This window comes from Rana temporaria, chromosome 4 (assembly GCF_905171775.1).
Source record: "Rana temporaria chromosome 4, aRanTem1.1, whole genome shotgun sequence".
Taxonomy (NCBI): domain Eukaryota; kingdom Metazoa; phylum Chordata; class Amphibia; order Anura; family Ranidae; genus Rana; species Rana temporaria.
In genome coordinates this window covers 65,054,192-65,072,070 of record NC_053492.1, presented here as the reverse complement: position 1 = coordinate 65,072,070, position 17,879 = coordinate 65,054,192, and the positions used below count along the sequence as shown (strand labels likewise).

Genomic DNA, 17,879 nt, shown 5'->3' with positions numbered 1-17,879 from the left:
ATTTGAATTAGGCGGGCTTGCGCCGGGCGGATTTACGCTACGCCGCCGCAACTTTACAGGCAAGTGCTTTGTGAATCAAGCACTTGCCCGTAAAACTTGCGGCGGTGTAACGTAAATGTAATACGTTACGCCGCCGCCGCAGAGTAAGCCTATTCTACGTGAATCTGGCCCATAGTTTATATTGTGACAGGTAGTCACTGGGGTTGATTTACTAAAGGCAAATAGACTGTGCACTTTGCAAAGCAGTTGCGCCAGAGTTTAGTAAATGAGCAGAAGCTCATATCAAAAGACTATATCACATGTTCATGTCAATTATACAAACATTACATTACAGTTTAAACACATACAAGACAATGGAAGTGTCACACTTCTTCACATAGACAATTGTATACAATGTGGATTATTATACATATTTCCCTCCTGGTGTCACACGGGGATCTGAAGAATGATTTTCCCCATGTTCTTGTTGGCTTCCATGCGGCGGTGTGCATCAGCAATCTGATCGAAGGGGAACACGCTGTCTACTATTGGCTGCAGCTGGATAGAATGGCCAGCTGTAAAGTTAGGGAGAACTTCTTCCGTAAAAGCCTTCACCAGCTCTGCCTTGTACTGAAACAAACACAACAGAACACAGTTACCTTCATATGTAAAATGGTTTACAGTAAAACCTTGGTTTACGAGCAACTTGATTTGAGAGCGTTTTGCAAGACAAGCAAAATGTTTTAATAAAATTTGACTTGATATACAAGCGATGTCTTGATATAAGAGCAGCGTCATGTCACAACTGAGTATAAAAGAGAAGAGAGTCGTCTCTAAGTGTAGCAATATGTTGCTAAATTTTGTTCCTTCATTAAATGAAGAGGCACCTCTAAGGCCCCGTACACACGGACGGACTGTCCGCTGAAATCGGTCCGCCGGACCGTTTTCAGGGGACATGTCCGCCCGGAGATTTCTGTCTGATGGTTGTACACACCATCAGACAGAAATCCGCGGTGACGTGGCCGCGACGATTACGCGGCGACGTGTGCGGCCCTGGAAGGTCAATGCTTCCACGCATGCGTTAAATCACTTTGACGCATGCGAGGGATGGCGGCCGAGTGGACATGTCCGGTGAGTCTGTACAGACGACCGAACATGTCCGACGGACAGGTTTCCAGCGGACAGGTTTCTTAGCATGCCAAGAAATTTTTGTCCGCTGGAAAACGGTCGGCTGGACAAATGTCCGCTGGAAAACGGTCCGATAGGCCGTACACACGACCGAACATGTCCGCTGAAACTGGTCCGCGGATAAGTATCAGCGGACAGATCCGGTCGTGTGTACAAGGCCTAAGTGTAGTAATATGGGGCCAGATTCACAAATGAGATACGACGGCGTTTCTCCTGATACGCCGTTGTATCTCTGTTTCTATCTATGCGACTGATTCATAGAATCAGTTACGCATAGATATCCATAAGATCCGACATGTGTAATTGTTTTACACTGTCGGATCTTAGGATGCAGTACCGCGGCCGCCGCTGGGGGGAGTTTGCGTCATAAACCAGCGTCGGGTATGCAAATTAGGAGTTACGGCGGATCCACGACGGTTTTTCGTGTTCGCTACGTAGCCGCTAGTCTAGTTTCCCGTCGCAAAGTTAGTCGTTTTTTTTGGTGCCCTAACTTTAGTCAGCAAGTGTATTGCTGTCTAAAGTATGGCCGTCGTTCCCGCGTCGAAATTCAAAATTTAACGTCGTTTGCGTAAGCCGTCCGGGAATCCGGAAGTACGCTACGCGCGTCGCCGTTCAAAAAAATGACGTCACGGCGCGCAAAGCACGGCGGGAGTTAAGAAACGGAGCATGCGCAGTAGGTCCGGCGCGGGAGCGCGCCTAATTTAAATGGCACACGCCCATTTGAATTGGCACGCCTTGCGCCGGAGGCCGCTGGCGTAGTTTTCATCGCAAGTGCTTGGTGAATCAGGCACTTGCGATTTAAAAATTGCGGCGGTGTAACGTATCTAGGATACGTTACGCTGCCGCGATTCTACGTGAATCTGGCCCACGGTTACATTTAAGGTACAACATTTAGCAACATATTGCTACACTTAATGGTGCCTCTCTTCTCTTTTATACTCTGTAGCTCCTGTTGGATTTTGCTTCTAATCCCCTTGTGGAGGCTTTCATTTGTGGATGGACATTTTATACAACCTATCACATTGCTATAATCTTTTTATATGTACTATAAACTGAAGGACCTATGAATAAATGGTTGTGGAACGAATCATTTGAGTTTCCATTATTTCTTATGGGGAAATTTGTTTTGATATACAAGTGCTTTGGATTACAAGCATGTTTCTGGAACGAATTATGCTCGCAATCCAAGGTTTTCTATGTGTTAAAAAAATTCTATGTGTCAAAATGCCAGTCTAAGACATTTTCTTTACAAAACCGCTATCCTGTTTTGATATAGCTTTATAGCTAAAATTAGAATTTCTCCACTTCTCATAGAAACAACAGAAGAAACCTTCATAGCAATGTTATCTCACCAGTGTTCTATATCTCAGCATTTCCTGGTGGTTCCGCAACACCAGATTTCAGAGAACTATTTAAAGTTTATGTAAAAAAAAAAAAAAAAAATTAGTTTTGGATAGAGTAGGATGAGTAGGGTTAAAAAAACAAAAAAAACCCTGTTGGTTAATTTTTTGCTATCTGTTTCCAGAAGGTGAGATTTCCCTTCCTGTCCTGGAGATGAAACAGGAAGTGAGAGCAAACCTTCTACACCATTTAGGAACAGGTGTCCCCCAATGGAATATTTTCCTGCACCTTCTGTTCTGGTGACAACTCTAAAGTTTTGAATTATACATTCACCCTCTTTTCTTTGTCACCATGACAAATAGAGGGACGAAACTACCCAGCAGAGACCGACAACAATAAAACCCCCTGATAGGGATTCTAATCCTTCGCTATATATATATATATATATATATATATATATATATATATATATATATATATATATATATATATATACACACACACACACACACACACACACACACACACACACACACACACACACACACACTTTAACTAAAAGACTATGGGCCAGATTCACAAAAGAAATACGACGGCGTATCTCCTGATACGCCGTCGTATCTCTGTGTTAGGGCCGTCCTAACTATGCGACTGATTCATAGAATCAGTTACGCATAGTTAGCCCTAAGATCCGACAGGTGTAATTGAATTACACTGTCGGATCTTAAGGATGCAATTCTAGGCCGGCCGCTAGGCGGCGAGGCCATTGCGGTCGGCGTAGAATATGCAAATGAATAGTTACGGCGATTCCCGAACGTCCGCGCTGCCCGTCGATCTAACTTTACGTCGTTTCCGTCAAGTTACGCCGCATAAAATTAGGGATGAGCCCTAGTTGTTCTAAGCCATGTTAAGTATGGCCGTCGTTCCCGTGTCGAAATTTAAAAAACAACGTCGTTTGCGTAAGTCGTCCGTGAATGGCGCTGGACGCCATTTACGTTAATGTCTAAACAAATGACGTCCGTGCGACGTCATTTAGCGCAATGCACGTCGGGTAATTTACCTGACGGAGCATGCGCAGTACATTCGGCGCGGGAACGCGCCTAATTTAAATGGTGCCCGCCCCATTTGAATTGGGCGGGCTTGCACCAAGCGCATTTACGTTACACCGCCGCAAGTTTACAGGTAAGAGTTCTGAGAATCAGGCACTTACGCTGTAAACCTGTGGCCGTGTAACGTAAATCACATACGTTATGCTGCCGAGGAGGAACGTAATTCTATGTGAATCTGGCCCCATATCACAAGAAAATCTGAGATCTGTGAGGCCTCGTACACACGACAGAGATTCTCGGCAGAATTCGCCGAGAAACTCGGTCAAAACCCGGATTCTGCCGAGAATCTCTGTCGTCTGTACAGTTTTGGCTCGATGGAGCCGCCGAGGAGCTCGACGAGAAAATAGAGAACATGTTCTCTATTTTCTCGTTGGCCGCGTTGTTCTATAGGAGAAGGCGGCCCGCCGAGCTCCTCGGCGGCTTCATCCCAAAACGAGACGAGGAACTCGACGTGCCAAGCACGTCGAGTTCCTCTGTCGTGTGTACGGGGCCTGAGAGAGTTGTCTCTGTTCCTAGTATTAACCTCAAGTCTCCATTCACATCTAATGATGTCAAAGCGTTGCGTTTTTATACCGTGTTTTGGAAGTGACACCATTCAATTGAATGGGCTGCCGTCTGTTTCAAAAAATGCACCAAAGTGGCTCCTGTACCCTTTTTTGGGGCCAACTTTTTACTTTAGGGTGCCATTAAAAACGAAGGCCACCCAAAACACGTGTCGTACATTTACCAGTGATTTTAGCGCAATTCGGAATTGCAGCAAAGATTGTGCAAATCTGCCTGGAACTCTGATACACTAATGCCGCGTACACACGATCGGAAATTCTGACAAAAAAAAAACACCCCATGTGAGTTTTTGGTTTGAAAATGGTCAGTGTGTAGGTTTCCGCCAAGAAAAATTTGAGAGCTGGTTCACAAATTTTCCATCAAGAAAAATTCTTGGAGGAAATTCCGATCGTCTGTATGCAATTCCAATGCACAAAAAAACATGCATGCTCTGAATCAATTCGACACATGCTCGGAATCATTGAACTTCATTTTTCTCGGCTTGTTTTAGTGTTGTACATCACCGCGTTCTTGACGGTCGGAATTTGGTGTGACCGTGTGTATGCAACACAAGTTTGAGCCAAGATTCAGTTGAAAAAAAAATCCAAGTTTTTCTTGTTGGATTTTCCGATCGTGTGTACGCGGCATAAGATGCAGTGGCAGGCTGTCCATACATGGCGCAGGGGCACCCCCCCAATCCATGGGCCCAGCCCCAGTGGATTTTTGCCGCCAAAAAATATAACACCAGGCACCCCTGCTAAGATGTGAACATGGCCTTAGATGTGTGTCAATGAGCTCTAGGCTTGTGTTGATGGCAGTTTGCTTTCATGTTAATTCAGCTTGCATTGTACATTTTTAGATGTCTCTGAGAATTATACAGCCCATTTACACTGTGCTGTGGTAAAAAGCTCGCAATAAGCGACTGGTTTGCGCAAAAGTTATAGCGACTACAAAATAAGGGACAGAATTATTATTATTTTTTTTACTAGTAATGGCGGCGATCTGCGATTTTTATTGCGACTGCGACATTATGGCGGACACATCGGACACTTTTGACACATTTTTGGCACCATTCACATTTATACTGCGATCAGTGCTATAAATATGCACTAATTACTGTATAAATGTGACTGGCAGGGAAGGGGTTAACACTAGGGGGTGAGGAAGGGGTTAAATGTGTACCCTATATAGTGTTCTAACTGTGGGGGGAAGGGGGGTGACCGATCTGTGTCCCTATGTACAAGAGACACAGATCCGTCTCCTCTCTCCCTGACAGCACCGCTGTCTGTGAGAGCCGGCAATGAGAAATGATCTCATATGTTTACATATGAGATCATCTCTCATTGGCTGCACAGATCGCCTAACAAACGGCCACTCCGATTGGCTGTTCGCGGCGATCTGTGATTGGCTGTGTCCAAGGGACACGGCCATCACAGAAGTTCCCCGCTGCGTGCTCGGGACCGCGCGCGGGGAATGCGGAAAGGGGCGGCCGTAAAAAGACGGCGCCCCAGAGAAGTAGAACCACCCTGAGGCCGTATATAGTCGTACGGCCGTTGGGAAGTGGTTAAAGAGAACATACTGTAAATCAATAGTTCTATTAAGAAGAGAGAGTGTACGTCACATCATCCCCAAAATGTGTTCACTTACCTTGCTTGAGCGGGATCTCAGTGTACTGGCCAGAAGGTTTCCTCTTTTCCTCAGTAACGTGGTCAGGAAATCTCCATGGATCTCACCAGAACCCATCAACCCATAGACAACCCAGCGGCCGTCAGTGTTCAGGCACTGTAGATTCTTTTCCCAGTGTGTCGCCCCCACACAGTCTAATATAATATCAACACCAACATCTGCAGAAGAGAATGTGGAAGTTATGATGGAAACGGAATCTGTCCCAGAACAAAAATAATGAAGCAGTTATATCGATGACAGTCAGTCTTTGTTTGCCCCATGACATCACCTAACTCAAACAACTGAGGAGGACAATGTTTATTCATAGATAGTCAGGTTAAAAAAGAAACATGTCCATTAAAGCGGGAGTTCACCCAATTCGTTTTTTTTTTTCTCTTTTCCCCTTAGCTTCATGCTTGTTTTGTCTAGGGGAATCGGCTATTTGTTTTAAAATATGAGCTGTACTTACCTGTTTGAGATGCATCTTCTCCGTCGCTTCCGGGTATGGGTCTTCGGGAGCGGGCATTCCTTCTTGATTGACAGTCTTCCGAGAGGCTTCCGACGGTCGCATCCATCGCGTCACTCGTAACTGTCAATCAAGAAGGAACGCCCAGTCCCGCAGCCCATACCCGGAAGCGGCGGAGAAGATGCATCTCGTAAACGGGTAAGTACGGATCATATTTTAAAACAAATAGCCGATTCCCCTAGACAAAACGAGCATGAAGCTAAGGGGAAAATGTGTTCGCTATGGGCGAACCTCCGCTTTAAGTCAACCAAAAGCCACCTAGCATCCTCAGGATCCTAAACTCTATCTATCCATTTTTCATCCATCCGTTGACGCCTGAAAAATGGACAGCAATGCATTCCTATGGGCAAACGGATGATCATCTGTTTACATTTGCGTCCGTTCAGGTCCTTTTTTTAAAATGTAACAAGTCTCCATTTTTTTCCCGCTTAAAAAAAAACGTAAGGGGACCTAGATGGATACAAAACAGTACATTTTTGCATTGGTTACTAAGAGCCAGCACTTGCCAGCGTCCTAACAACTATGACCCACTCCTGCTGTCAGAATATAAGCAAAAGAGCTGAAAAATATATTTATTATTATTAATAATAATAATAATGGCATGAAGTCCACCCCCAATCCATACCAAGTCCTTCTGGTCTGATATGAATTTTGGGGACACCACACACCAAAAACAAAGCAAATAAAAGTCATGAGGTCCCCCTCCAAAATCCATACCAGACCCTTATCAGAGCATGTAGGAAAGGTTTGGGGGGGGGGGGTATGGGGAACATAGTCAGGTTCCTCCACCCCAAACTTGCTCATCCATGTCATTATGGACCTTGCTTTGAGTACTGGTCCAAATCATTTGGTGGAGGGGGGATTATGCTGTGGGGTTGTTTTTCAGGGGTTGGGCTTGGCCCCTTAGTTCCAGTGAAGGGAACTTGATTTTGAATTTGATGGTCCCAACTTTGTGGGAGCAGTTTGGGGATGGCCCCTTCCTGTTCAAACATGACCAGTGCACAAAGCAAGGTCCATAAATACATGAACAAGCAAGTTTAGGGTGGAGGAACTTGACTGACCTGCACAGTCCTGACCTCAAACTGAGACCTCAGGACTGTGCAGGTCAGTCAAGTTCCTCCACCCTAAACTTGCTCGTTCATGTATGTATGGACCTTGCTTTGTGCACTGGTCATGTTTGAACAGGAAGGGGCCATCCCCAAACTGCTCCCACAAAGTTGGGACCATCAAATTCAAAATCAAGTTCCCTTCACTGGAACTAAGGGGCCAAGCCCAACCCCTGAAAAACAACCCCACAGCATAATCCCCCCTCCACCAAATGATTTGGACCAGTACCTTTGAGATGAATTAGAGTGGACCTCACCATGGCAGGTTCACTTTAGAAAGCAATAAATACAGCACATGAATAGGTTGTTAGGGTTCAGCTGCAATGGATGGAAAACATGAAACGATGTAGAAGGAGATTTGCTAATTTCCCCTCTTTGTTAGATCACAAGTACAGGTTCAAACAAGAAGTCTTACCATATTCATACAGCATGTTTACCAAAGTATTAATGATAACTGGCACTCCCTTTGATAACTGAACATAACATGGTGGACATCTGACTCACAAGGTTTGTTCAGCCTGCCGGACGCCAAAACAAACAGCGCAAAAGAATTGATAATAACACTCTAAAGACTTTAATTTGTAAAACACATGAGGGAAATTCTAGGAAGGAACAGGACTCACCTCCTTGATTTACCAGAACATTAAGGAGTTGACAGCGTCCAGAGCACGTAAGGCATCCCTGTATTGTGTAAACTGGTATTATATATGGCAGGTGTGTTGAATGCAAAGGAAATTGAGTGACAAACCGCATACAGTGACTCAAACCCCCACATCAGATCTGATGCACTTATATAACACTTAAACCAGGGTTTGACAAATTTGCTTGGAATCTAGGAGCCAGCTAAAAAAGTTAGGAGCCAGAAAACGCGCCCTGTCCCAACGAGCTTGCGCACAGAAGCGAACACATACGTGAGCAGCGCCCACATATGTAAACGGTGTTCAAACCACACATGTGAGGTATCGCCGCGATTGGTAGAGCGAGAGCAATAATTCTAGCCCTAGACCTCCTCTGTAACTCAAAACATGCAACCTGTAGATTTTTTTAAACGTCGCCTATGAAGATTTTAAAGGGTAAAAGTTTGTCGGCATTCCACGAGCGGACGCAATTTTGAAGCGTGACATGTTGGGTATGAATTTATTTGGCGTAACATTATCTTTCATAATATTAAAAAAAAAAATGGGGATAACTTTACTGTTGTCTTATTTTTTTATTAAAAAAAAAGTGTAATTTTTTCCCAAGAAACTGCGCTTGTAAGACCGCTGCGCAAATACGGCGTGACAGAAAGTATTGCAACGATCGCCATTTTATTCTCTAGGGTGTTGGGATAAAAAATATATATAATGTTTGGGGGTTCTAATTAGAGGGAAGAAGGTGGCAGTGAAAATAGTGAAAAATAGTGAAAAATTACATTAGAATTGCTGTTTAACTTGTAATGCTTAACTTGTAATACCAACGGCCACCACCAGATGGCGCCAGCTCACACATCTGGTGGTAATAACTTGTAATACCAACGGCTCACCATCAGATGGCGCCAGCTCACAAAAAAAAAAAAAAATATATATTTTTTTTTTGCCCACCTTACAAGCCAAGTCGCCAGGACACTATTTCTAGTCGCCATGGCGACCGGGATTTGTCGAGCCCTCACTTAAACAGTTAATAATATAAATGTGTTTACTAGGCTCCAGAATGTAAAATATTGACTAAAGCTGGCTATACACATTTAAAGGGAAAAAAAATATTATTATTATTATTATTATTATTATTATTCTCTGAGTCTGCCCGTCGTATGTATGCGCCTGATTCATAGAATCAGTTCCGCATAGATAAGCATTAGATCCGACAGGCGTAAGGCTCTTACGCTGTTGGATCTTAAATGCAATTTTTTTTTCGCCGCTAAGTGTCGCCGACGTTGTTTTCCCGATCGAGTATGCAAATTAGCAAAATACGCGAATTCCCGAACGTACGTCCGACCGACGCAGTGAAGTTACGACGTTTACGTAAGATTTGCGACGCGTAAAGTTGCCCCTGGGTATATGAGGCGCAGTCAATGTTAAGTATGGCCGTCGTTCCCGCGTCGAAATTAGAAAATTTACGTCGTTTGCGTAAGTCGTCCGTGAATGGCGCTGGACGCCATTTACGTTAATGTCGAAACCAATGACGTCTTTGCGACGTCATTTAGCGCAATGCACGTCGGGAAATTTTAGGGACTGCGCATGCGCAGTACGTTCGGCGCGGGAATGCGCCTAATTTAAATAATCCACGCCCTCTAGCCGGATCATTTGAATTAGGCGGGCTTGCGCCGGAGGATTTACGCTACGCAGCCGCAACTTTACAGGCAAATGCTTTGTGAATCAAGTACTTGCCCGTAAAACTTGCGGCGGCGTAACGTAAATGAGATACGTTACGCCGCCGCAAAGATGCGGCGATCTACAAGAATCTGGCCCTCACTGATCAGAACTAGGCTGGTCCCTGCTGAACCAGACAGATTTCTGTTTCAATCGTTTTTTATTAAGTTTTTCTTTCCAAGATTGAAAAGGAATACAAAATATAGCAACAGCATTGGTACATATAAGGAAAACAAAGTTTAACTGCGCATTATTATTTTTTTTAAAGTCCAGCTAGGTATTGAGGGCCAACTCAAAGCAGTCCCATGATGTGAAGGACCCTGATTGAACCAGGCCGCCACAAGTTTTACAGGCAAGTGCTTTATTCACAAAGAACTTGCCTGTAAAGTTGCGGCGGCGGCGTAGCGCAAATCCCCCGGCGCACGCCCGCCTAATTCAAATGAGCCGGGTAGGGGACGTAGAGCATTTAAATTAGGCGCGTTCCCGCGCCAAACGTACTGCAGATGCGCCGTCCCTAAAATTTCCCGACGTGCATTGCGCTAAATGACGTCGCAAGGACGTCATTGGTTTCGACGTGAACGTAAATGGCGTCCAGCCCCATTCACGGACGACTTATGCAAACAACGTAAATTTTTTAATTTCGACGCGGGAACGACAACCATACTTAACATTGGTTGCCCCTCATATAGCAGGGACAACTTTATGTGTCGCAAATCTAACGTAAACCTCGTAACTTCACTGCGTCGACCGCGCGTCCGTTCGGGAATTCGCGTATTTTGCTAATTTGCATACTCGACAGGGAAAACGACGGAGGCGACACCTAGCGGCAAAAAATAAAATTGCATTAAAGATCCGACAGCGTAAGAGCCTTACGCCTGTCGGATCTAATGGATATCTATGCGTAACTGATTCTAAGAATCAGTCGCATAGATACGACGGCCCAGATTAGGACTTACAATGGCGTACATTGCGTTGCGCCGTCGTAAGCCCTTTGAGAATCTGGGCCATTATTTTTGCAACATAACGTGGCAGGAGCGTTTGCCCTTCTAGCAGAAAATGCACTACTAGAAAAGCCATTTAGCATCTTTCTTCTAAATGTGAACTGAAAATATGGCAACAAAATGATCAACCTTGTTTTCACTACTCCTCATATTACTTAAAGCGATTGTTACGCCAAACACTTCATATTTCTGATATATGTCTGCTATACCATGTACTTATATTAGAAAGTATCCTGTTCTCTTTGTATTACTTCCTTTGTGTGAAATCCCTGGTGTTCCTGCTAGTCCCTCAGCTTTCTTATTAAGAACTGGCCACTCTAAGCAGGAGAGGAGAGCGTGGTCAGTTCTCTAGCTATGCTGGGAACACAGCCTGCTCCAATGATCAGACTTGTCCTGACATACCCCCACTGCACAGCCAATCATTGGAAGGCTCAGTATGCTGCTGCTTTTCCTCCACCCCCAGCTCTTATGCAGCTGAGAACTGAGGGAATGTAATCACTTATAAAAAAAACAAACAAAAACAAAAAAAATGTATTTATAATGTTTTTTTTATTTTTAGATCTATACAAAGATGTTTTGCCTTTCATTTCTATTTTAACCACTAGGCTACCGCCCGCCGTCAAATGACGGAGGGACAATAAGCCTCTCGTTCTGGGAGGCCAACATATGACTTCCTCGCCTTCCCGAGCCACAAGGCGGAGTGCCCGTGCACACTCCGCCGCGTCAGTGGGAACCCGATGCGCGTTGCCTGGCAGCCGCAATGTCCGGCGGGCACCCGCAATTGCCCAGTAACTGAGCAGGACCGTGGATCTCTGTGTGTAAATACAGAGATCCACATCCTGTCAGGGAGAGGAGACTGATGGTGCGTCCCTCCCCCAGTCAGTCCCCTCCCCCTACAGTTAGCATCACTCACTAGGGTACACATTTAACCCCATGATCGCCCCCTAGTGTTAACCCCTTCCCTGCCAATCACATTTACAGAGTAATCAGTGCATATTTATAGCACTGTTCGCTGTATAAATGTGAATGGTCCCAAAATAGTGTCAAAAGTGTCCGATGTGTTCGCCGCAATGTCACAGTCACGATAAAAATCGGAGATCCCCGCCATTACTAGTAAAAAAAAAAAAAAAAAATGTAAAAAATGCTATAAATCTATCTCCTATTTTGAAGCTGCTATAACTTTTGCCCAGACCAAAAATATGTAGAAGAATACGTATTGGCCAAAACTGAGGGAAAAAAAATGTGTTTTTTATATATTTTTGGGGATATTTATTATAGCAAAAAGTAAAAAATATTGCTTTTTTTTTTTAAATTGTCGCTCTTCTTTTGTTTATAGCGCAAATAAATAAAAAACCGCAGAGGTGATCAAATACCACCAAAAGAAAGCTCTATTTGTGGGGAAAAAATAATTAAAAATTGAATTTGGGTACAGTGTTGCATGACCGCGCAACTGTCATTCAAAATGTGACAGCGCTGAAAGCTGAAAAATGGCTTGGGCAGGAAGGGGGTGAAAGTGCCCAGTATTGAGGTGGTTAACCACTTCCGGACCGCCGCATGTACATTTACGTCGGCAGAATGGCACGGACAGGCACATTGGCGTACCTGTACGTCCCTGCCTAGACGTGGGTCCGATCGGGACCCCCCCCCCATACATGCGGCGGTTCCCGTGGCTTCAGGAGCGATCCGGGACGAGGGCGCGGCTATTCGTTTCTAGCCGCCCCCTCGCGATCGCTCCCCGGAGCTGAAGAACGGGGAGAGCCGTATGTAAACACGGCTTCCCCGTGCTTCACTGTGGCGGCTGCATCGATCGAGTGATGCCTTTTATAGGGAGACACAATCGATGACGTCAGTCCTACAGCCACACCCCCCTACTGTTGTAAACACACACTAGGTGAAGCCTAGCACGTTCAGCGCCCCCTGTGGTTAACTCCCAAACTGCAACTGTCATTTTCACAATAAACAATGCAATTTAAATGCATTTTTTGCTGTGAAAATGACAATTGTCCCAAAAATGTGTCAAAATTGTCCGAAGTGTCCGCCATAATGTCGCAGTCACGAAAAAAATCACTGCCATTAGTAGTAAAAAAAATAAACTATCCCCTATTTTGTAAACGCTATAAATTTTGCGCAAACCAAATCGATAAACGCTTATTGCGATTTTTTTTACCAAAAATAGGTAGAAGAATACGTATCTGCCTAAACTGAGGAAAAAAAAAATTTTTATATATGTTTTTGGGGGATATTTATCATAGCAAAAAGTAAAAAATATTGCATTTTTTTCAAAATTGTTGCTCTATTTTTGTTTATAGGGCAAAAAATAAAAACCGCAGAGGTGATCAAATACCACCAAAAGAAAGCTCTATTTGTGGGGAAAAAAGGACGCCAATTTTGTTTGGGAGCCACGTCGCACGAACGGCGCAATTGTCGTTTAAAGCGACGCAGTGCCGAATTGTAAAAACCCCTTGGGTCATTTAGCAGCATATTGGTCAGGTCCTTAAGTGGTTAAACTAAATAGGCTTATTTACAAGGTGATCGTTTACAATCACTTTAAATACATATAAAGGGGGCTGATTACTTTCCAAATGATTTTTTTTTTTTTGGCCATCCAGTTCTGAGATTTACACTGATCTACACAGGGCCTGATATTCTCTGCTGTATTTTTTCTTTTGCTTAGAGGTCTCCTCCCCATTCCTGTCAATGCAGAGGGTGGACATTAACCACCATGGCACCCACGCTGCTGCTGCAAACATGTATACTGCGGTTGTACGGAGGTTAATGAATACAACAAAAGCAATCCTCTGATCTGGTTCTGTGGAGAATTCCACTCCGTTTCCTGTGCATTACATATGTATCCTTACATATATGAGACCTTTGGTTTATTAGTACCCTTGCACTGTGTGTTAGTGATTAACCTCACTGTGTATATCAAGCCGTTACACTGAACTTACTGTTTGTGGCCTCCAGACATTTAGTGCCAAAGTCCTCCTCTCTGTAGTTGAATCCAGAAGCAGCTCCAAGTTTCTTGGCAAACTCAAGTTTTTCAGCCGAACCAGCCGTCACAATGGGTACAACTCCAGCAAAACGGCACAGCTGGATGGCAGCAGTGCCAACGCCACTAGCTCCTGCGTGGATCAACACTGTCTCACCTTTCTGGACCTTCCCTTTAAACATAAAAAAAATCACAAAATAAAACAGGCAGATAAAGAGCCACTCCATTACTTAAAAAGCGTTACACTTTATGGTAAAAAAAACCCCAAAAAAACAATAACAATTATGATGTAAATTAATCATTACTGTTAAATTAATCATTACATACACTGCCCCATATTCAGGTAGGGGCGCGCACTGGTACGGCGGCGCAGTGTACCGTTTTTACGCTACGCCTCCGTAAATTACTTGAGCTACGCTTCATTCTCGAAGCATTTGCTCCGTAATTTGCGGCGGCGTTTCGTAAAAGGGGCCGGCGTAAGCGCGCGTAATTTAAATGATCCCGTAGGGGGCGTGGATCATTTAAATTAGGCGCGTTCCCGTGCCGAACGTACTGCGCATGCTCCGTCGGGAAAATTTCCCGACGTGCATTGCGGTAAATGATGTCGCAAGGACATTGGCTTTGACGTGAACGTAAATGGCGTCCAGCGCCATTCACGAATGAGTTACGCAAACGACGCAGATTTTGAAAATCGCGACGCGGGAACGACGTCCATACTTACCATTGGCTGCGCCTCCTAATAGCAGGAGCAGCCTTACGGCGAATCGGCGTTAGTATGCAATTTGCATACTCTACGCTGACAACTACGGGTGCGCCACCTAGCGGCCAGCGTGAGAATGCACCCTAAGATACGACGGCATAAGAGCCTTATGCCAGTGGTATCTTAGGCTACAGTCGGCGTATCAAGCTTTCTGAATACAGAAAGTTGATACACCGGCGCTACTTAGCAATTACGCTGCGTATCTATGGATACGCAGGCGTAATTGCTTGCTGAATCTACCCCACTGTATACTGTAACTATTCATCTTATCTGGGCAAGTTTCTTTGATGTTTTTTTAAATGAGCTCTTCCTTTAGTGTCTACCGATTATCTGGAAGCCCGTTATTTATCTAACTCCCATTGGACAGCTTTTCTTCCTGATATGTGTGTAGGTGGGTGCGGTGTGGTGGCAATAATTCACATAGTCGGGTGCAATAGAGAACTTGTATTGAAGTAATGCAGTGGCAGTTCACAACAATGCCCAATTTGGAGAACCACCCAACCGGGTGCACGGTTTTCAGCAAAGAGAATAGAGCGTTGCATAGCCAGGCTGTAAAGAGAGCAGAAAGAAAGGCACGGAGCAACGCAGTGGGGGAAGGGCCGCATGACAGGGTGGGACCGTTAGTGCAGATTGGTCAGGGGGAAGTAGGGGATGGGCTGGCCGGGCAGAGGGGGCGTGGTCGGCAGAAGGATAGACGAGGAGGAAGTGACGTGGGTCACTCCTCCATTTTACAGCAGAGGGAAAGCTTCAGCTCCTCTAAACATGGCGGCGGTTGCGGAGCTAATTGCGCAGTTACGCGCGGCGGCAGCCACAGAGGGGGCCGATTGGGTCAGAGAACAGGTGGCTGCAGCGTTGGAGGCGCCGACCGCGGCGAACGCTGAGGGGGGTAAAACAGCGCGCGCTCGGCGGTCAAAACCGCCGGAGCGGTACAGTCCGGGGCCTTCCCCAGGCACAGACCGGCATACACGGAAACCCGCCAGGGGCCCTCCAGCTCCATCCCCGCAGCGGTCTACAGCTGGGCCCTCGGGGGGGGCTGGGAGGAATCCGCGTCGCGGACGTTGCGCCGCAGTGGGGGGGGGTCAGACAGCCCGCCTGGGCCCTCACCACCAGCTCGACGGAGATGCCTGGACAGCGCGGTCGGGACTGCAGGGGACGGTCGTGGCAGTCATGCGACCCAGCGGGTGGAGTCCAGCCAGCGGGCCCGGGGCCAATCTCCCACGGCGGCCAGGGGCCCGGCAGCGAGTGGAGGGAGTTCGGAGCGGAGTATGGGGGCGGCGAGGAGTGAGGGACGTGGTCGGGGAGCGGAGGCCCGGGCCAGCGGGCGCTCACGGAGCCCATCTGCGGAGGTCGCGAGCGGGTCTGGTGTTCCGGGACAGAGGGGTCGGAGTTCAGCGCAACACAGGCCGTCTGCAGCTGCGTCACGACAAGACGGGGACCGGCAGAGAGACTTTTCGCCAGCGCGGAGTGAGGACCGGTCCGAGGGGGAGCTGTCCGGGTCTGAGAGTGACGAGGGTCCGGGACAACGAGCAGCGGTGGAGTCCATTCCGGCGGCGCGTGGACCTAGTCCAAGGCGGCCTGGTAAGTCACAATCTACTTCAGTTTGTAATTTATTGCAGGATTTGTTAGTGCAGAGTGGTGCTGGGGGGGGCTCTGGGAAAGACAGGTCTCAGGAGACGAGGGGGGTTGCCACGGGCGGGGCACTGTCAGGGGGTGAGGCTCAGGAGCTCTGGGCCGGGTTGCGGGACTTGGTTAAGAGGTTCGAACCAGGGGCTGGCAGCACGCCCTCTCCAGCGGTGGCATGGTCCCCGCTGGGGGGGGGGGGGGGGGTCGGGTCAGACGGAAGGGGTTCAGGCAGCAGGCCCGGTGGTGCAGGAGGGCTCGAGCGCGGGGGCGGCGTCGGCGAGCGGAGCGGCGGTTGCGAGTGTGTCGGTGGCGCAGGTGGTTGCGCCGGAGGCGGCAAGTGATAAGAGGGAGGTCGTCAGGTTAGCAGATGCCGCGCAGAGCGAAATGTACACTTGCTTTGAGGCGACGTTGGGGGCTCATCTGAAGCCGGAAGTTAGGGAAAAAATTTGGAAGGGGGAGTACGTGGAGATTTTCACGTTACTTCCCCTCGAGAAATTTAATCTAACCCGGGTGAAGCCCGAATTGAACAAAAAGGAGGACGAGGAGCGACGGCGGTATCGTCTGATACCCCGTACGTTTACCAATTGGCTCCAAGCGTTTGATCCTGGCATGCGTGGTGGGGGAGAAAGCGCCTGAGCACTGTTCGGGTTTATTTATATACCAGGAGGCTATCCGATCGGCGCACCAGACGTATGGCGGGACGGCGTGGTTGCAGTATGATGAACAATTCCGTCAACGGATGTCTTTCCGACCGACACTGCGCTGGAACCAGAAGGACATCAACCTGTGGATGACCTTGATGACAGCGGCGCGGGCTCCACAACAGTTTTTTCAGGGAGGGGTCGGGGGTGCTTCTGCCTCAGGACTAGCGGCCGAAAAGAGATGGGGCTATTGTTGGCAATTTAATGAAGGGACGTGCAAATACGGCACAAACTGCCGATTTAAGCACACGTGTTCAGGGTGCGGAGGCACCCACGCGTTGGCAAAATGCTTTAAGCGGAACAAAGGTCGTCCCGGCGAGTCTGGGGGAAAAGGGGGTGACTCCGGTGCGGGTGGCAAGGATGCTTCCCTTCCTCAATAGATACCCCGACAGGCGCGCGGCAAAGTTGCTGGAGGAGGGCTTTGCCAGCGGTTTTAGGATACCATGTTCTCTTTCAGTTGTCCCCCCGGAAGCGAGTAATTTGAGATCGGCGGTGCTGCATTCTGCGGTGGTTTCGGAGAAACTCACCAAAGAAGTGCGTTTGGGTAGGATGGCCGGGCCGTTTGCGACGGCTCCGGTTGATGACTTGGTCGTGTCCCCGCTGGGGGTGGTCCCCAAGAAGGAACCGGGCAAGTTCCGGTTGATACACCATTTATCTTTCCCAAAAGGCGGCTCGGTCAATGACGCCATTGCGCCGGAGGATTGCACGGTGTCTTATACGTCATTTGACGCAGCGGTCTCGTGGGTGCGCAAGTGCGGCCGGGGTGCTCTCATGGCGAAGGCCGATGTGGAATCGGCTTTTCGGTTATTGCCGGTTCACCCGGACAGCTTTCGGCTATTGGGATGCAGCTGGGATGGGGCATACTATGTGGATCGTTGTTTGCCCATGGGTTGTTCCATCTCTTGCGCGCTGTTCGAGACGTTTAGCTCCTTTCTGGAGTGGGTTGTGCGAGACGTATCAGGGCTCAGCTCCGTCATTCATTACCTGGATGACTTCTTGT

The 17,879-nt window shown here is 47.2% G+C and overlaps 1 protein-coding gene across 1 annotated transcript in view; it reads right to left on the bottom strand.

The window, feature by feature from the left end:
* Positions 1–205: 205 nt before the first annotated feature.
* The window catches only part of TP53I3 (tumor protein p53 inducible protein 3), a 31,186-nt gene continuing 13,512 nt past the window's right edge, over positions 206–17,879 (bottom strand). Inside the window, exons 4-6 of the mRNA XM_040348506.1 lie at positions 13,755–13,967; positions 5,808–6,004; positions 206–609 (exon numbers count right to left, since the gene is read on the bottom strand). Coding sequence (XP_040204440.1) covers positions 427–609; positions 5,808–6,004; positions 13,755–13,967 — 593 coding nt within the window. The 3' untranslated portion in view covers positions 206–426. The remainder of the gene's footprint in view (positions 610–5,807; positions 6,005–13,754; positions 13,968–17,879) is intronic.